Below are 22,365 nucleotides of genomic sequence, written 5' to 3' on the forward strand. Positions count from 1 at the left end.
ACACACACACACACACACACACACACACCCCGACTGGTGGAAGTGAGGTTATTGAATTTAAAGTTTATATATATATATATAATTTATAAATATATATATTTATATACAAATATATTGAATTTAAAGTTAAATATATATACTTATATATATATTTCCTCTTCATGTAGCTTAATATCATAGTTCTTTTGGAGACCTTTGATATATACCATAAAAAGAGAAAGAGAAGAGTAAAAACTTGATTGAACAGGAAGGTAATGAGAATGTATTGGTTTAGCTTAAAATGCAAATGTGAAAAGCATTTTTTTTAATTGGGTCACAGAATGTATACACTGTAAAACATACAGTGACATTTTAATACATATATTTGGAATTTGTCACTAAAATTATAATGTGCAAAATTTGATTACAAAGTAATAACATTTATTTTGTAAACCAGTTTTTTAATTGTCTATAGCTACTCCAAGGCATAAATTTTATGTAGGTGTATATCTCTTTAGAAAATAGATTTTTCTGAAAAATATGTTCATGAAAAATTATACTTTAAAAGCAATCTAGTTAGGCTTCAATGTACTGGTGTGTCTTACTCATTATCAAACAATTCTTTTTCTCTCCCTTTCTCACCATCTTTCTCCCTTTCTCCTTTCCTTTTTCCCCTCACCCTTTGTTTATTTCTCTCATTTTCTACCTGTGTTTTTCATATTTTATAAATAAAGGTCACCATAAAGGTTGGTTTTAAGCAAAGTCAATAGCTTAGAACCCATACACACACAGGCCAACAAATATTTGTTTAAAAAGAATTGCTGGGCCCTCCCTGGTGGTGCAGCTGGTTAAGGCACAGTACTAAGAAGCTAAAGCCACTTCAGCATGAGTTTGATCCCAGCCCCAGCCTGACCCACATGGCATGGTAGACTGCTTCTGACCTGCCTGCTGTTCCCCTCAGCAGTGTACTTCATTGATCAACCTGTTCTGCCCCCCACTCTGTCTCTGCTGAATCCTCCCACCACTCCTGCACCTCTGGCCTGAAACCCAGTTCTGTGTGCATAAATAAATAAATCTTTTAAAAAATTGCCATATAGACTATCATTAGATACAGTGTAATTTCTGACTACCAGAGCCTACATTTGAACATTTGAAGGGAGTCATGCCTTGCTTCCAAAGAGGGTGTGTGTGTGTGGGGGGAAGTTGCTGATGGTATGTTTTACTGTTAAAGGCAAGAGTGATTATTACTGCATAGGGTAAATATTGATTGAACATTTTCTACAGGTCAGGCATTAGTGCATACAGGAAAAAAGGTGGGGGGAAGTAAAATAGATGTGGACTCTACCCTATGGGATGTGTATCTGGAAACATATTTTAGATGATCAAAAAAATAGTGATCAAGGATGAAAATGTATATTTAAATTTGTTGATTTTCTAAAATTAACTCCCATCTCAACTAGTAAAATATAGACAGTGATGTGGGATCAGTATTCTATGGCGCACATGACTATAGCCAAGCAGAACCTGTCCTTAATGAGAATGTGGGATTGGAATCATGTAGGTGGATCCCTTTAGGAAGCAACTCCGAGCAAGGAATTTCCAATTGGAGGTTTCCTACTCAGGGGTTAGCCTGTGGGGAAGATGCAGACCAGAATGAGGTATTACGTTGGGGGCTAGATTTCAGGACTGATTGTACATTCAAGCATAAGGACTTCCCTGTTCTATCTAGGTCACAGTGAACTTCAGTTACTGAGATTACTGCGTATTCCTATTAAAATAGATAAGTAATAAGAATACGTTTAATGATGGGGAAAGTACTGAGTTACACATATCAACCATAGCAGAATCACCAGATAGATCTCCCAAACCAGCAAGAAGTTGATATAGGCATCATTTAGTACAAAACATTAGACATATGGTCCTTCAAATGTGCCTCTGGTAACCATTTCTACTGCATGTGATACCACATCATATAAGCTAAGGCATTCTGGTGATGTATTGCTCTAATACAGCCTCACGAGTGTGATCTGAGAGTATATTAGTGTAATACATCATCATGGGGGAGGCTTTTTGGTGCACACTTAGCAGGCCATGGCTCGAAGGCACAGAGCATCATGCAGTTCCTCTAGGCAAAACACTGGGATCCCCTGACTCAGGGCATCCCAGCTATCAAGGCAAGGGCACTGCAAAGTTTGTTGGCTGTGGAGGAAGCCTGGATGCCTGCTGGTTCTCAGCAATGTGAAGTAGATATCCAGACAATGACAGTGTCATGAATGGAAACCCTGACAGTGTAGTGGAAACCATTCACTCCATGCCATTCCTTTTTGGAAGTCACACTTGTTAGATTTTGCAGAGAGATCTTGGGTGAAGTTAATATTTGGATGTCTCCCCTGAGTAGACATTAAGAGACCTTAGAGAGGTGGAATGAGACTATGTTACAGTTTGATACTTCCTTTATGTATGCATCTAACTTCTTCAGTTTGATGTTAATTTGATTTTGCCAGCATAGAAAAGGAGCCGTGGGAAATGATTTTTTATTAGAGATATGCTGAACCATTCAGTTTCCAAACTTGCAAACTGGAGGAAATTGAAAAGTCCTTGAAGGCTGAAGCTTTTAGTGCATATCCAAATTTCACTTGGGATCATTTTTCTAGACAAAGGCAATATCTAAAGAAGTGTTGAGGAGCATGCTTGTACAGTCATTTCACAATTTAAGTGAAGTTGTAAGATGTCCACTAGTTTATTCTATCTTGTTGACTAGATGGCATTTTACTGCCTTTTACTGGCATTTTACATGCACAGGGTTTATTATCTCTTCTTTGGTGTTCACATATTGATATGTTAAATAAGAGAAATAAATGCAGACTATTCTTTAGAGAGAACTTAGATCTTCTATAGTACATTAAAGCCTTATAAAATCAAGTGCCATGTACATATACTATGAAAGACTATTGGAAAACTCATTTCAACAGGACACATATTTGTTATATGACAACAACAGCCCATATGTGGATATATGTAGTTCTTCTGTGAAAGTTGGAGCATATCATTGATTTATTAGTAGAACATCTATTATCATAAAACCCTGATGACATTTATTCCTTCATTGAAGATGCAGTACTTGCATATAATATGTCTTACTAGGCCAAAAATAGTATATTCTGTATAAGTCAGTAAAAAAAACCATTGGTTGCTAGAGTCACTAGCAGCACAGTGGTGTTATCTTCTTACCTCCGGGAAAATACTGTAAGAGTTTATTAGGGAAGTTAATTCTTGTGCTTGGTTGGTGGCTTAATGACCAGCCATCTTTTATGTACATAGTTTGAGAGTGGTGCAGATAAGAATAAACGCACCATTTCTTCTCTGTAACCTCAAACTAGCTTTTGCGTCTGTGTGGACCCATTCATAGTTCTTTGTATTTCACAAATTACCCTTGCCAGGCCAGATGAGGCTATATCTGGAGTGGATAGTGGTTAGGAAGTGGGAGAAAGTATGTGCACTCACTGGTCTGGGTTCCTTTCTCTCTTGCATTTACTAATTCTGTGAGTTGTGATATGGTTAGGCTGAGCACTTTCACTCTCTGGCCCTCAACTTCTGTGAAGTGAGATGCTGCCCAGTATTTATCATTTGAAGCTCTCAGGAGAAAATACAGGGAACATAGCTCTACAGAGTCCTTTGTACAGTGCCTGATAGACAGAACACATCCAGTAAATCCTAGACATTAATAATATGCAGGTGAGAAACACTAATTATCAAGGAAACCTACATGTTCAGAATCTCTTTGAAACTGCATTATATATATTTTTGGGGGTGTTATCACTAATAAACATATATTTCCTTCCTAATCTTTTTTTGCTTGTAATATGGGCAAAAATATAATCATTTGTGTGAGCCTCTATATGGAAGCATGCATTCTGTACTACTTATATTCCTCACAAACCAATTCAAAATCATCATGACCAGACAACTCTGAGTAAAACATTTTCTATCAGCTCCTTCTTTGGAGACCTGACAAAGATTCACATGTTTCACTTACAGTTCATAATACTATATCTGCTTCTGTCTTTATAGTGTCCAATTAGTAGTCCGTGTTCCTAATTCACTTCATTAGACTGGAAGTGACTAGGAAGCAAGTAGAAAGCAACTCTGAGCAAGGAATCTCCTATTGGAGGTTTCCTACGCAGTGCTTAGCCCATGTTCTAGCCTATGGAGAAGATGCAGACCAGAATGAGGTACTACGTTGGGGGCTGGATTTCAGGACTGATTGTACATTCATGTATAAGGACTTCCCTGTTCTATCTGGGTCACAGTCTGGGTCTCTTCAAGGCTGGGAACTAGATCTTTTTATTTATTATGGCATCAGTACTTGGCCCAGCCCTTGATATAAAGTCCACAAATTGAAATGTTCTCTCTGGTTATTCTTATATCCAATATAAATGATAATAATACATTTTAGAATCATCATAAAATCACTTTTTCATACCTAATTCTATATCAATTAAAACAAAACTCAAAATACTCATATGTCTGAGATGGAAATGGTGCAGTTGTTATCCCTATGAAAACTAAAAAGGTACTTTTCCAAATTCACACAATTAATGGCACAGCTCAAACTAGGACCAAAATTTCTCAGTCTCTTGAAACTCATTCCAGCAACCAGGAGGTGCTGTCCATTGAAAAAGTGGATAATCCTGAAGGCGAATGATAAGGGAAAATAACACAATTTTGTTTTTTGTTTTGTTTTGTTTTCCCATCAGTCTGCCTTTCGCTTCCTCAAGGGTTGTCAGGGTCTGTTTACTTGTTAGAACTCATTTGTAGGATTTGCTGTGATAAATGGAACAAGCTTTACTAGCTGTGTGACATTAAGAAAGTTATTTAAACTCACAGAGCTTTGATTATCATATCTGAAAGTGGGAATACAAAAAAAATATATGTATGCTAGAGAATTGATATAATAATCAGTGATCGTGGCTGTGGCTGCAGTGTATGCTGACTGGCACATATTGGGTATTAGTAGCTATTGTTATCATTAACTATGAGATTAGTGATATCACCTTCTTAAGAAATGAGATAAATAAATTTATTCCTATAGAAGAACACACTTGAAAGCATGTTTGAAAAGCAGAAAAAACAGACCGCTCAAGAAAGAGCCTTACATTTAAAAAAGAAATTTGTGTAATCATATTCTTTGTGCCTAGAGTGCATTGGAAAGAATATTGGGCAAAATTTAGCACTCTTTCATATTTCTCACCTGTCTGATATTGGCCTTGTGTCAAAAACTCAGAAAGTTTTTTTAAGCATCAGAACGTTTTCATTGTACCAAAAAACCTGGCTAATCTAATAGGATGGGAATCATACACACACACACAATTTAACAAAGATAACAGAAAAAAGTGCATTATTCATTTTCCTGATGCTAATCTTGTTTTTATTTTCCATTTCTGCTGAGATTGGTAGGAGGGCAGAATCTTTTCAATTTTAGGTCACTCCTTTTCTTTTTGCTTAAAAGTATGTCTTCAAAGTAAATAGCAGGTCAACTCACTTTTCATATTATTTCAAATTCTGTATCAGAGCCTTTTTTCCCTCTTAATGGATAATTTCTTTCTGCACTATCTCCATAATCTGGGGAAGGGATTGACAGTCAGAAGGCCCCCCTTGAGCTGATCTCGTACCTCCCTGAGGTGCCTCTCAACAGACTGGTCTTTGCTGGACTAGATAGGGGTGGCGTGGCTCATTATTTGGAACTGTGTGGGGGATATATGGGATTTTGTGATTGCTTTTATATCCAGAATTCCAAGAAGATCCTTGTTCAGATCCCAAACCTCTTCTGGTATTTTGATCCTTCTACTGTCTACACAAAAATTTTACTGAGTTTTTGGGGGCTCTCCCTCCATTTCCCTTTATTGTTTATTCTGTATAAGCAATTCCCTGCAAATATCTAACAAGCTTTTCACAGGATAAATAACAGAAACTTCCCATAGTTATTCACTGCTCTGTGGTTTCTTTTGTAGTTCGTAGGCTCCTCCCACTGCTACTGAAATGTTAAAGAGCACACATTCTTTTAGATACTTACTTTTTCTCTCAAAAGCTCTTATAAACAAACAACTGAAAATTTCATTTTATGATGTCATTATGGTCTTACTATACCCCCAAAATCTGTTTAGTCTTAGGTTTAGTGGATGAGGGAATAGAGACAATCAGAAAGAAGATACTACTCTAGACAAAAAAAAATATCCTGGGGCAATAATGAATTAAGTTTACAAAGGATAAATTACAAAGGTTTACCCTTAACACATTTTATTACCATTGTAAATACAAAAGAAAGGCCTACTTCTTTTTTGGTTTTCTCAAGATCCAGATGACTTAACACAATGTTCTTCAACTTTTCAATATATTGATTGAGTTTCCTTCTCTGTACAAACCTAATCTTCTGAATGGACATTTACATTTTCTTTTTGAAACTATCTGCAATTAGAGTTGTGCTTTTATTTCTCTAAACATCACTGTGGGAAACATTTTATGGCATGATAATTTAAACTAATATCTCCTTTAGAGGCTGCCAGGTGTCTACTGAATTATTTAAGAAACAGATCCTTGGGTTTATAGCTCAAGCTATGGCCAGTAGATATTTCTTTATTGCTCCCATGTAAACATTCTATTGTGGGGGTTAAAATTCTGATATTGGGTTTAATCCTAGGCCTATTTTCTCAAATAGTCTTCATTTGCCTAAGTGAGCTCCTGTGACCTGATCAAAAATTCTGGACTTTGTAATTAATGAGTGACTATCCAAACCACTTACTCCCTATTCCCTTACTGGTATGTCTTAGAATAAAAGCATCAGAACTGCTGCCCTTGTTCAGAATTGCCAGGAAAGCAATTATATTATCATTCATGAGAAAATCAATGTTCTTCTATTTTCCCATTGATATTCCTTTAAGAAATGCAGAGATATTTGTATCTGTCTTCTGTGGAATAAGATGCTAGGTGTCACAGCTCCACTGATCCAGTCACAAAGGTGGCTAGGCTATACCAAATGCTTTGGTGTCTCCAAAGAACTATACTTACAGCCTTTAAGAACACATTAAGAATTAGTTAATAAATCTTATCACCCCATGAAAACTGTAAAGGCCATATATTATAAATATAAAATAGTCTGCAATAATAATAATATGATGAATAGTGCTCAGCCTCCCACTACTGACCAAAACTACTCATTCAGTTACTTTTCCTCCAGTCTGGATGGGTTTATCTAACCTAACCATTACAAAAGGACACATGGGACACATGCACAACACAGCTACCAGGATTTAGGGTTATTTCTTGCAACTCCATGGAATCAAGCAGAAACTGCCATGAGAGTTTTCTAAGTCATTTCTGACTAAAAACACTCTGAATCCACTAAAAATGTTTTCCCTCAATGATGCTTTAGCATGATGAGGAAGGAACAGTTTATTGTATTTATAAATCTCAAGTAATAATGTATAATGCATAGCACTGACCTATTTGCTAGTGCTATGGAAACACCCAATAGTTGATGTGGAACAAAAGCTTTTTCAGTCTTCTTTTCTTGGATCCTTCTGCCATTGACTCGTCCCTTCCATAATTTGCTGCCAGCCAATATCCTAATCCTTCTTCTTCTCTGGAATATCGTTTCCCAAGAGCAAAATATGCTTTTGCTATCTTGTTCCTCAAAGATATTCCTACTCTGATACTAGCTTATCATAGCCTTAAAAAAATCAATAATAAATATTTTACAGTAGAACTTTTAAACCTTTTTGGTTTATTTATTTTTTAGCAGTAAGCCAGATAATCAGAAATCTACATGCTTGGACATTATGAATTGTTGATTTTGGTTACTTGAAGGGGTCATGTATCAGAAATTATCTGAAGCTTTATTGTGAATCTGTTAAGCTTTTATTTATAATGTTTTTGATGATCTGGTTTCATCATGTAATTATAGTTCTGTTGAGCATTAAAAGATGAAATTTCCATTTTGATCATATTGGCCAACTAACAGAAGAATATTAGCTATATGCATGTAAAAGTTAATGTACCAGCAATGGAAAAAACTAGAGTGTTGGATTCTTCTTGCTTTTCAGTGCCTGTGAATTATTGAATTGATTTTTATTTAGCAATTCCTGTTTTTTTAAAGGTTTAATTGAATCAGCAGTCTAGTTTGTGCTTTTAACGTATAGATTGATGAATGTAGGAAATGTGTGACATGGCTAAAGTAAATATGATTGCCTCTTAAGGTGAACTCAGTGCCAAATCTTTGAAAGCAAAGTTTATCTCTAGCTATATTATATATGTGAGATATATCTTAAAATTTTAACTAGTTTATGTAAAAGTTCTTACCATCTTCTTTAGTCTTAGGTAGTTATTTATTATTAATGCTAAACTGCTTTGTAGGGCTGGGGGAGGGGGGGGAGGGACTTGATTTACTTTGGTAATATTGCTAAAGAGAAAGCATCTTGATTTGTATTGCCTGGGTATGAAGCTTGGTCCTGTTCTCATCTGTAAAATGGTGATCCAGTTCTGTGAGAACAGCTCATAGATATATTCTAATTCATGTGCCACAGGGAATTCCCTGGTTGTGGACCTGTTCCCCTGTCTTATCCTATTGCTCTGTGGATTAATTGAGTAAATGATTTTAAAAGGTATCTAAATATTCTACAAGTGGTTATTATTATTATTATTATTATTCAAAAGTTTTTTTCTATTGACTAGTATACCTTAAAATTATTAGCATTTGCTTTAATGTATTGATGCCTAATGCCATTTTTTTTCACAAAATTACTATTCACTGCTACTTTATACTAATAAATTGGTTTCCAACAGATTAAATTGCACACTTTAATCCTAGCAAAATTTTATGCTGCAGTGCTGTCGTAGGCCATATTGGAGCCAGAGATATTAAGGAGCAATCAGCAATATTAACCCTGTCTTTATTGAAAATTTTAATATTTTGTTCAGCATAGGCTTTTTCACATTACCTTCAAAAAATTGTCTGGAAATATTACTTGTCTTTATTACTGAGCTTTTATCATTTCCTTCCCTTTTGTATTTTATTGAAAAGGTGACTGTCTAACTCACCTCACCTATGTCATTTTGAACTTCATCTATCATAGTAAAAACAAAAACGTCCCCAGCACACAAGCAGCTGTCACATTCCTATCCTCTGATTCAGGGAAGCTGTAGTAGCCAAATCTAAATCTATGTCCTCGAAACTGAAGCTGCTTTTAGGAGCGGAAAGAGAAATGCTGGCTCAGGAAGTCATTCTTCTGGACAGGAAAAAGGGTTGGAACCCGGTTTGGTTCAATGTTCCAAGGAAAGAAGGAATTTAGGACTTGGGAGGAGATGCCTACAGCTGGCCTTTCCTCCACAGAAGACTCTAGCAAGTCTCACAGCAATGACAAGTAGTGCTGTTCATGATAAATTAATGAAAGATACATGCTAATCTTTATTTTGTCATAACAGTAAATTTTAAATGTCTAAAATTCCCGCATCAGCTATAATACTACTCAGAAACAAACATACAAACAATAATTCAGAGGATTTGGGACTTTTCAGACACCAGGTAACATCAAGACCTTTTCTTGAATGAAAGGAAATCATACCTGACAGAAAACCACCTGTCTAATGATGCATCTAGATACTAGACCAAATCATTTAAAAAGTGTAGACATCAGATACTTTGCCTAGGGTGCTTTGTAACTACAACTGCAAAAGTTCAGTAATTGATCATTATTAGAAATGAACAAACTTACTATATATTTCAGTAATATATAAACATAGGTTTCTGAACTCCCTAAGGGGAGGGGGATGTGAAAAGTTATATAATACTTATTTTTCTTAGCAGTTAATTGACTTTTCACAGCAATCACACATTTGAGTACAGTTATCTAAAATGCAAGACAACTGAGACATATTACTATCCTCCAAGCAAGCAAAGAGATCCCATTTATTTCTTCCCATGAAATTCTGAGGCATTTCTTACTTCCATTCATGCACCTCTGGGTATACTTGTTGCATTCATTTAATCCTGGACACTAGAATCAGTTTCCTTGGATTGTGTGAGAGTTTGGTCTTTGTATTTTTTATTTTAGTGAATTTTCCTTGGCAAAGGCCTTGCTCCTGCCTGGGAGCTGATTGAGCTTCCATAGAGCCAATATGTTTCTCAGTTCTCCAATTTAAATGCTGCCAAGAATCTCCTAACGTGTGCCATGAGAAATTCAGCAGCACATAAAACACCATTCATTAAATAAACAGTTAACTAAGCAACCCTTGGCAAAAGGCACAACCCATCTGACATCTGAAGCTCTCAGAACCTTCCAAACAAAATAATTAAAGAACACATTAAGAAAAAGTACACCAGTGCTTAGCAGTCAAAATTGAAAAATAACAGTTCCCAATTTGTGGGTCTAAACTTTTTAGGGTCCTTGAAATGAGAGATGAAGAACAATTATATATGCTTATTCTTTCACAAACTTAGAAAAGGCTACACACTCACCCATTCTTAGGACAAACTAAATAGCACAAACTGTTTGTACCAGACTATAATTCCATCAACTCAGTGTGATTACAGAGTCTATCTCATTTTGTCACTTAGGTACCTTGTATAAATTTTGTCATTTAGATGTCTTGATAGAATATGCATAGTGAATATTGTGTGTATGAAATCTTTCAAAATGTAAAGTTCATAGGCAATGAGAAGTATGTTAGTAAATGCAGGAAGTATTATTCATCTAAATGTTAAAATTTGAGGGTGATTAGTTACTTTACAGAATGTTTCCTTTTATTGGAGAAAGTCATTTATATAAATGTTGAACATGTCTCTCTCGTTCATTTAACATCTTAATTTTTAGGATCAAATCCATTTAAGATCATACTAGTAGCAGTGATAGTTACTCTTTATTCAGGGCCCATGACTGAACAAACATTTAGCACTGGATGAGCTTAAATAACATGATAAAGTCAGAAAATAACTTTTTAAAAAAAATATTTTGGAAGGATATGTATATTTGGAAAAAGAAAAAGAAGAAAAAAAAAAGAGGCACCTACATAGTCACAGGTATATAGGAGCAAGCAAGTATTAATAATCTTATTGGATAAAAGGGGAAATTACTTCAGAGAGACTAAGGAATTTGCCCAAGGTGGCATAAAAAGAAACCGAACATGAATTCAAATGTATGGTTGTCTGAATCTATATCCATATCTGTATTCATATTCATATCCATATACTTACCTATACCCCTACCTATACAAATATCCCCATCCATATCTATATATCATGCAATTGTCTTCATCAGACAATACTTAAATTACAGAACAGATATACACACAGCTTCTCAGTAACAAATCTACTTTGCAAAATCTTTCCATTGTGTGTTATGTCAGCCCTCCTGTTTCATTGAGAGTTCTCAGATGGTGGTAGGGCTGAGAAGGGAAGGTGGGTAGCCAGAACATGAAGGGATTCTTACAACTAGAGTAATCACACATTAGATAATCAGCTCTTGAAATCTCAGATTGAGGATGTGTAATAGAGTCCTATATTTTTTTTTTCACTTGCCAAAGGGAATTTATCATTAAAAACTGTCCCATGGAAAAATACCAAAAATTGTACAATTTATCTCTTGCTCTATGAACAAGTATTCATTCTGTCTTGTCCAGATTTTGTTTTTTCACTTACTAGTTGCATGTACTCTCGCAAGTACACTTGCCTCTTGGGGAGAACCACACTGCTGTGGTGTCAGAGACTCCTTTGCTTTCTCCTGCACTGACAGTCATTTGCCCTAATCTCCTAATTTCTCCAGTGGATTGGCCACATACTCATGGTATTGAACTTCACAAAACTATACAGAAACTTGTGATTATTGGAATAGAACTTGTGTACTTATAACTACATATGCTGTTGGATGTCTCAGTAGTGATACCTCTATCCTTCAACTAATGAATAAAATAAATTTCTGGCATGAAGCCAGATTCTCTTCTGTATTGGAATATAAATTGTTATGATCCTTTTCTAATAAGAAGTTTACAAATATTATAACAGGAATGTAATTCTAACTAAGATCTAATTTTTTTTCTGTCTTTTTAAGTGAGTTTGAGCCATTTGTCATGAGCTTCTCTTACTACATTTTGGAAGGCCCAATCTGAAGAACTTCAGTAATTTTATTTTTTATTTATATGTATATTATCCATGCAGAGAACAAGAAACCTTTATATTACACTATATATAAATAACATTAAAATAATTAGTGTAAAGCCTTTGTAGGGGGATGTGTAAAATATATTAGAAAATATTATATAGCTATAATAATTAAATGATAAAGTGGATTAGGAGAGAAGAAACAAAAGCAACCAGAGGCTGAACCCTGTCTCTAGGAGCATTTAATGTGTGGCAGGCCTTACAATAGTAGAAAAAAAGAGGGATTAATTAAAAATTGTGCTAACTCAAATCACTATGTTGGTGGATGGGAACTAATGTGATTTTCATCGTAAAATAGAAAACAAGAATTTTTGTATGAACTAAAAAGTTATACACACATATAATCAAATGATAACACTTTAAACGAAAATAATGTTTTCCATATCTCTTTTGAAGAGAACTCTTTAAGCTGAAACAGTGATGACCACTCTCAAAAATAACATATGAAATTGTTAAAACGTTTTCCTATCTACTGAAACATATACTATGTCATCATAAATCATTAGGGGAAGGACAGACCTTAGAGTGAGTGATACTTCATACATATGAATGTGTACCTGAGTGTATATATAAACGGAATGGCATATACTAATGTCACCCCACTTAGAAAAATGTAAAATCAGATGGGGAGAGTTTCACAGGGCTCATAAGGCTCAGGATGCAAAATCACATGAGTTAATCTCAATTTAACATTTGGTGTCACTTTAATAACAGATCAATGATTCTGAACTTTGTTGCCTTGGAAATATAGAGTCCTTAAAAACCAATAATTGTGGCTACTTTTCTCTCACTGAGTCTGGCAGAAGATAAAAAGGTTTTAGATAAAGCAGGCATGTATTGTCCTGATTAGCAGCATCTGCTGGCTTGAAACAGAAGTTTAAACCCTAATTTATGGTGTGTTACATTCTGCAAGATCATGAAAGACCAATGCTGAAAATATCCTCTTCACTTAGTTGCAAAATACACAGTAAACACTGCAAGTCTATTGTTTCTAGTTAACTTTCCCAGTATATTTTCAATGTCATTAGGGGGGGGAATAACTGCAATATTTTCCCCCCTTAGGCATTTTATTTTTATATTTGAGCATCAGTTTACTGTGAAACTAACAGAGTTTTAAAGTTAGATTACCTTTAAGTTTCCCTTTCTACCAGGTTGCTGAAAAGAAGGCTGTTTTTCATTTGTAATTATTCAAATCTCTTATAATTCTGAACATGTGGTAGAATGGTGTTTTTGTTTGTTTGTTTTACAGAGTAGAGCATACATTACATACTGCAGTCTCCAAATATTTGATGATCAGAGATTAATGCCAACTGAGACCTTTCCTTAGTTTTTTTGAGCCTCAGTTTCCTCATCTAAAAATAAAAGGATTGACCTAGTTTTCAACTTTTATTTTTTTCATCTTTTATTTTTTTATTGAATGTCAAGTCTCACATTACTGTCAATGGTGGTTCATTTTCCCAGTATTTTTTCCAAAAGCTACTACTGAGCTACTAAATCATTAATGTAAGATAGACATTTCTACTTAATAAAATTCAAGTTATTTTGCATATACCCATATGCCACTGAAAGCTTCATTAAGTTAACATGTTAATCCAGTTACTCCCATAGCTAACTGGTTTGCATGGTGTCCTATGTCGTCTAAATAACTTAGATATTTCACTGATGGTAGAATGAGGGAAAAGGGTTTTTTTTTCTTTTCCTTTATGTGAATAGGTTGTATTTGGTCATCTTAAACTGGAACTAAGTAAAAAGACATCATTCTCCATACTGCTTACACAAAATTAATTTTTATCCAGATTTCAAAAAAATCTGATTTCAATTTAAATGAATCACGTGTGTTAATTGGGAAATGATATTATTGTAGTCTGTTTTATATTCCGTAACTAGATATATATTTAATATGGGGAAAGATACATATTTAGTTGAAAATTTTATGTGTACATCATCTCTAAACATGATTAAATAATGTAGGAGAAACATTATCCTCTCCGCCCCCCCCCACGAAATCATTCAAAAGTCCTTAGTAGCTAACTTGCCTAAAAATCATAATTCATTGATACATACTTTTTAAATGTACTGGACTACTAGAATAGAACTGTACATTTCCTAATCTTTACTTTCTATGTGCTACCCGATCTCTGACTCACTTAATATATAAGTCCAGGCAACTAGGTGTACACCTACCTCAGGTGGATGCATTCAAATAAAAAATAATTTTCTATATCTGTTTGAGCTGGAACTGCCTACAGAGCCAACACTTTCTATAACATTCTCAGTAAAGTCCTCAGTAATTTCAACAAATATGTGTGCATGCACACACACACACATATCTGTTACATATATATTATCATTTTATCATAAGCAAGTTCTGTGCTAGGCTTTCAGTGAAGGCTAATGAATAGTTTAAGAAACATGATCTTGGTTGGTGGGTAGGGCTATAGTGAATATAATAATTTAAAAAGAATTGTGACCACCTTGCCTCTATTCTGCTTTTACAATTGTCTCTTCATATTGGCAGGAACATTAAGAAAAATATTTTTAATTTTTTCATGATTGCATATATTTATAGCATACATATACATATATGTATCATACACACATGTATATATATAGTAAGCACTAACATTTGTTTTTATGTCAAAACATTTTTATTCCACGTGAGAATGTATCTGTGTGCCTTATCTATGAACTATTGTTCTGAAATCATTGACTGTTAAAAGCATACATATTTATATTTGACATGTGTATAGACTGTATAGACTTTCCCCAAGATTCAACAATATAACATCCCTACGTATGCTGTCCTAAGGGGCAATTTGCAGTTATTCATATAAAAACATTTTTGAGCATTTCCTGATCTAAGATATAACCTACTAAGTTATATTAAATAATGCATAAAGCCCAATGTAACACTAACACAGATAAAACCAGGGGTGGTGTGATGAAGTAGTTCCAGAGGCAGGAGCTTGGCACCGCTCACCCAGAGCACAGGCGCACTCAGGGCTGGCTCCGCCAGTGAAGCAGAGGTTGTGGCCTTTGTTGCGCTCCAGCTTTTGTGCTAAAAAGCACTGTCCTCCTAGCAGGTTCCCTACTGTTAGCTAAAACAGCTATTACTATAGTCTTCTCTAAGCGTGAAGTGGTGAAATGCAAACTTTTAAAACTCGTTGGTACATATATATACATATTTTCTTCTCATCTAATATCTTGCAATATATATTCTAAAATGTCTGTAGGTTTTTATTCCGTTTTAACATACATCACATGTAAACATATTTGTATTCAGTAATATTTGAGTCATGTATATGTGTTTGTTCACAAATTGTTCACTGTCGGAGACTCTTTGTCCCCGACCACGGATTATTGGGGGGCAGAACAGGCAGGGTCTCAAGGTGGGAACTTGTACCCAAATCCCATTCCCATGTCTTTCTGTCTTCCTCGCCCCCGCTCCCCCTTTTTTTTCCTTTTTCCCCTTTTTCTAGGAATCTCTGCAACCGACACCATTCCCAACTTGAGACCCTGCCTGTTCTGCCCCCCAATAATCCGTGATCGGGGACAAAGAATCTCCGACAGTTTACATATTACTATTACATATACCAAAACACACATGTAAGAGAAAGTAAATTCATTTATTCTCATTGGAATTTGTTCTACTGGGTCGGCATACAATACATAATAAATAAATAGCATTTTATTCAGTATATTGTTACCTGAATATATACCTAACACATACTTACCCAATTGAGTCAAAGTGTACAGACTGAAAAATAATTTCAAAATAAAAGTAAATTTACAATATTAGGGAGCAACAATGATGTACATTTTTATTTCTTTTTTTGAGCAGTTCCTTATTTGGGTCATGACAAAGCAGATGCAATTTATTTCCTACTTGCTGGGTTGCCCTGGTACTTGTTCATTTACTTGGCAACTCTTGGTTGTATTTTGAAACAGGCATACTGCTATAAATATTAAATTCAGATAATTAAAAGTCTCATTTGTTTTGAAAGATACATTTAAACCAAACAAAATGTAAAACTATAATAGCAGTCCTCTTAAGTAATTCTTAAAACTAATGAATTTTTATAATTCATATATATAATATGTATTCGAATTATATATGTATTCTAAATATATATGTATTATATATATATATATATATATATATATATATATATATGCATGTATTCTAAATATATATGTCCTAGGTGACACTTATTGAAAAACTGCATTATTTATAATCCTGGAAACGGATATAATCTCTTCTGTTTAAACTGGACATGAAGAAACATTTTAATTAAGAAGAACTTGAAAAATTTCTCTGCTTAATTACGAGATTTGGTTCACTTAAATTATGTTTTAAGAAGGAAGAATGGGAGAAAAAGCATCACTTCTTGGAATGATCCATTTAACTCACAGCAAGGTCATACAGAGCACAATGGCAACTAACTGATGGTCTACTTGCTTAGTAACTGCTATCACAAACTAAGTGAAATTTCCTGCTGTGACAGATTTGAAGTTAACATCCTTAGATACTCAGAGTATTAATCATGGTCATGAGCAAAGGCAGGCAATGAGCTCTGCCACTATATATTACTTATTAAAATAAGGCAATGTTATGTATTTCCTAGGTTGCTTGTGAGGAAGACATTATAATACATATAATGAATGAGGGCCTGAGAAGTAACTACTCCACAAATCAGAACTGATTTTTGTTTTGGAGTATGTGGTAATAGCAGCGATTTTATTCACGTTATATGTCACAGAAACACTTTTGTGAGTGAAAGTGAAGCTCCTAGGATCATTATATTGTTCTCTGTTTTCTAGCTAAGGAGTCAGTTTCATTAGTAGAGAGAGCCTGTCATGTACTTCATACTGCAACATAAATCCTGGGATTACAAAGGAAGCCTCGACCTGCTTTGATTTCATAAACTGTGCTAATTGGAGTACTGTGTGGGTTACTTTAAAACATTGACTGATCATCTACTATGTGCCATGTAAACTTTTTCCCTTGTCATAACATTTAGATTATGCAACTTCATACATTTATTTTTAAATATAATACTGTTATTCATAACAATAGCACCATTAATAAAAGCAAGTGATACTTGTGTTCTTTGTGTCAGAACCTGTTGTTAATTCTAAATGGAAAAGTTAGTTTGGTACAAAAACCCTAAAGTGGTAATTATTATCATCCCATTTTACCAATAAACAGCTTTGTGTCTCAGAATTGTAAGTCGGTGAACGGGACTTTACTCTGACATCTGAATTGAAAACTAGATTCTTCATCCTCACATATTATTGCCAAGAATGAATGAGATAACTCAGATTAGGATGAGCTGTTCGTATTCTTTGAGAGGCTGTTACCAGGATCTAGATCACTCCCAGTTCTTTCATTTCAGTGCTCACTTTACTCCCATAAATTAAGGTATGGAAAGCCTTGATCACAACATGTTAATTAATTCAGAGCCTCATTAAAATTTCTAAGCTGTAATATATTTATAACAAGAAAAAGTTTTTGAGTAGAAAATGTTTTCCTACTGATGAACTTATTTAACAGGCTCCCACTTCTTATGGAAAGAACTTTAGCTATCAGCCACCAGATCTTTAATACCATCTGTTCAAACCTTATGTAGATATAATCCTTGAGGCATGTCTGTATACCTAAGGATGTCATAGCTTTTTCTTTACTAATGGAAAAGTGTTTCCATATATCAGAATAGAGAACTGTGTTCTGGCATCAAAATCACAAATGGAAAATACCAGAAAAAGGGAGCAATAGGACATATATTTGCCCCAAATCACGCAGATTAATGGGGGGCTGGGGGGTAGATTTTAAAGAATTTGTAGATATCATATGCCTTCTTTTTGGAAGTCCATTTTAGAAATTTAGAAAGTGAGAGAGAGTTCAGACAATTTGACTGAGGTAATAATTCTAATTATACTATGTCTCCTTCCAGATTATCAAAATCCTACTCCTATTTGTTTCTACTGCCTTTTTAAGATTATTGTGAAGATCAAGTAATATACCCATTAACTGCCTAAACCATAGTTCAATTCAGGAATATAAAATTATAAACACTACTCTAATTCTTGCATATTTCTGTAAGGATCACTTAAATTTCTAGCAAAATATTGGAAGAAAAGTTTTTGCATTTAAATTATATGGCAAATAAAAACAACAACAAAAAAAGCAGATAACAAATCCAAACAAAAATACTCTTATGCTTCTATTCCTTTGGGTCTCACAATATAAAAACATAAAGCAGGGAAGTAAAATTCAACATTTTGAATTATTCTTTATAATAATATTCCCCAAAGAAATCCTCATTCTATAAACAAATCCAAATGAGTATGCAATTACATTATCACCAGTCATTAAGATGATAGAGTATGTAGTTTTTTGCTGAAAGTTGAAGAAAATTAATATCTTTTAACACAAATTAAAGCTGATGTTAATAATTATAAAGTTATTTCATGACTGAGCACCACATTATCCTAGAAAGTAGTAAAAAATTAACCCATACTTGAATTTTCAGAAAATGTACAATGCTTACTGACTACTTATTACTAAATAGTCAAGTTGTTTGAAGAGTAAATCTAACTTTAGAAAAGTAGAATGATGAGGTCATTTTGAAATCTGGGTCAGATGAAGTAGTATAAATCTGAGAGCTATCAACTTGCATTACAAAATTGTATTTCTGTCTTTTAGAGTTGCTTTTAAAGAATACAGAATGGGAAAATAAAAAAAATACATTGTGCTTTTCCTCAAGATATTCCTTCTAGGAAAACTTATTCTACCTCTGGAGAATTTTACCTCAGATGCTGCTCACTCTAACAGTAATCTATACTGCACAGAATGGCTAGACTCTAATCTTGAAAAGTTTTAAAAGTTAAAGAAAGAATTTTAGTAAATACTCAGAAAATATTTATTGTGTGTTTCCTATGTGCTAAGTGTTGTGCTTGTGTTGGGCTGGAATGAGCAAAGTCTGCTGTATAGAGCATTGATTCTCATGGAAATATATATATATATTGGGAGAAGAGGCAAGAGAGGGGTGTTGCATATGACTAACCCTAAAAAACATGATGAAGGGAATCCCTACTTTTCTTCTCCATCTCCCAAAAGAGCTTTATCACAATTCATACTTGAGGTTATAAATTTCTCACTGAAAACCTGATCTAGAATTGTCATAATCTCACATCCTTCAATGTTTTGGTATCTGATTACAGTCTCAGAAGGCAAAACACCCAACCTTCCACCCTCTTACTCATGTCACAGACACCCCATTCCATGGCTGTGGTTCTATGGCAAGTATTGTTAGCACTGACCATTATCAGTTGCATCATTTAGGCCAGGAAATACTCATTCCTGTCAACAGGTATGTCTACTAGATCCACAAATATGAGAATATAAATTTCCTGGAAAATTAAGAGAATGTGAATTTAGATAGTTTGAAAATTATAACAAGAGGTATACAACATTGAAAGTCATCCATGAAAGCATTTTCTTTGATTCTAAAGATCTCCAAAGAAAGGCAATCCTGAATCAACTTTCTCAAGGCTCAATAGCTCTTTCTCTTTTCAAGAAAATGTACTTAAGAATTAATCTAATTCCTTTTTGTTATTGCTCAAATTAATTTTCTCTTCTTTTTGTTGTCAATAAATGCTTGTTAAACCATTATAATATTTGTTTAAAGAATAAAGGATATGGTATTCTTTATAATAATCCTTTCTCAAGATAGTTAAACTGAAACACCACGACTAGCATTGAAAAGATGGGACTTATTTGGTTGGCACAAATTAAGAATAAAATTCCAATTATGTGTCTTTGCTTAATTTCTAAACATATCCTTATAATGGATTAATTTAGAACTCAAATCCCTGCGTCTATTAGATGATAAAGTGATGATATTTCTTACCTGCTGTTTAATGTTGTTGCTATTTACTGAAATCTTACAGTGTGTCTGACTTTGAATTGATTGCATTTATGTAGCTTTTCTCATTTACATGCATTGTTTTTTTTTTTCATTATAAACATCCTGTCAGGTATCATCTATCAGGGAACAAAACAAGGCTTAAAGTAATCATAATGCTAAGTAATACTGGAGACAAAATTTGAACTCTGACAGTATAATACAAAAGCTTACAAAACACTTCACTCTGAAAATTTAAGTATCCATTAACAAACCATGTCAGAACACTCATCAGCCACATTAAATGTGGCTCAGGTGGTCTCAGGTGTGGAAGAAATAACTTCTGTGTTAACCTGTTTAATTTTATAGCGCTGTTCAAACATAAGTCATCTTATTCTTTCTGTCATATAAATGTTTTTTTTTAATGTAGATTAATGAATTGAGAATTTGATGTTGTATGCTGCTGAGCAACTTTGAGTGCCTTAAAATAATTTAGATAGGTATCTGGATGTAGATAGCTAATTTATCCTTAAGTTAATATGACATATCTTTTGAAAAACATAATTATCCATGGTATGCATTTTGTAATGAAAATGTATGCTTCTCTCAGTATCCTTGTGTCTAAATAGCTGTGCATTTATTAAGGTGATATGACATCAGGTACATGAGATTCAGAGCCCTGCCCATGGCTTTATCCAAAGTGCTATTTGGAAGCCCCCAAACTCTAGGACTATTAGCCAGAATCAGAACAACTCAGCTTACTTTAGATGAATACCATGGAAAGTGAACCATATTTTGGTCTGCCTTTTTTCAACAGTAAAAGTGAAATAGAACAGAAGTAATACAGGTTGAATGGATTTAGAGCAGATACCACATTCCAGAGTTACCTAATATAATTCAAATAGTTATTAATGTAGGACAGGCCAAGGGAGCCACATCTCAGTGTATTTTGATTTTTATGAGGAAATTTAGATTGTTTTCAATCTCATGTTGTGATTATCTAACCATGCTAATCTTTGTTAAAAAAAAAGTTATCTTACAGAGTTAATATGTGAACTATAGAAGAAATCTATGTTTTACAGGATAGGTAATTAAAAGTATTTAATATCAAGTAATTTAGTGACAGAAAATACACCAATATAGTTCATAAAGTCTATTAAACAGCTAACAAATGCAAGTGCCTTTTATAAATTTAAGTCTGCACATAATGATATTGGAATGGTTACTGTTTAATAAATTGACACCTGAATTTCATTTGGCTGAAAAAAATGAACTATAACATGTCTTTACATTATCTACTCAGAAGTTATATGAGCTGAAAACAAGTTCTAGATATTAAATATGAGACCTAGTTTCTCACTATTATCCTGTGCCCACAGGTTGTATATAAAAATAATGATGTAAGGCTGGAATTATCCCGACTTGCCAAACAAGGAGACCCTAAAATGAAGATCCATGGCGTAGTGGCATTTAAATGTGAAAATGTTGCAACTTTGGACCCAATCACCTTCGAAACCCCAGAATCATTCATCTCTTTGCCCAAATGGAATGCTAAGAAAACTGGCTCCATATCATTTGACTTCCGCACAACAGAGCCAAACGGTCTCATCTTATTTAGCCATGGCAAGCCAAGACACCAGAAAGATGCCAAGCACCCACAGATGATAAAGGTTGACTTCTTTGCTATTGAGATGCTAGATGGCCACCTCTACCTCCTTCTTGATATGGGGTCAGGTACAATAAAAATCAAGGCACTCCAGAAGAAAGTGAATGATGGAGAATGGTATCATGTGGACTTCCAGAGAGATGGACGGTCAGGTAATTTTTTTTCATTTTCCTATGCTGATTATCTGCTAGATGACCCTCACCCCACTCCCTTAACACTTCTAAGGAATTAAAACCAAGTCATTAAATATTTCCTGCATTTCTCTCTGTAGGGTAAAGGAAATTGTTCTTATTTCTGTTTCACATTATATAAAAATGAGAATGAGCTAATTAATCATCATAGTTGGGCATCAGAGCCCAAGTGTTCAAGTGGCTTCTAGAATAGCTTCTTAAATGAACATTTATTGGATAATCAAGTGCCAAATCTTGCAAGAAATTCATCTTAAATTTGCAAACGACAAAATTTAGGGTTCTTCTATTCCCAATTATCTCATATCATTGGATATTTAGAGGTGCCTGGTATAGTAAATATAAAATAATAAATAGTAAATAAAGCTCCATACATAAAGTTCTCAGATTACCACAGCATACTGTTTCTTTTTTTTT

At 34.2% G+C, this 22,365-nt stretch overlaps 1 protein-coding gene across 11 annotated transcripts in view; it reads left to right on the forward strand.

Moving 5' to 3' along the window:
* The window catches only part of NRXN1 (neurexin 1), a 976,600-nt gene that overhangs the window by 391,336 nt on the left and 562,899 nt on the right, over nt 1-22,365 (forward strand). For all 11 annotated transcript variants that reach the window (XM_012727414.1, XM_012727413.1, XM_012727415.1 and 8 more), the window contains one exon: nt 21,474-21,912. In XM_012727414.1, the coding sequence (XP_012582868.1) occupies nt 21,474-21,912 (439 nt within the window). The remainder of the gene's footprint in view (nt 1-21,473; nt 21,913-22,365) is intronic.

The sequence above is a fragment of the Condylura cristata genome, unplaced genomic scaffold (assembly GCF_000260355.1).
Source record: "Condylura cristata isolate star-nosed mole 26May11 unplaced genomic scaffold, ConCri1.0 scaffold00020, whole genome shotgun sequence".
NCBI classification, from domain to species: domain Eukaryota; kingdom Metazoa; phylum Chordata; class Mammalia; order Eulipotyphla; family Talpidae; genus Condylura; species Condylura cristata.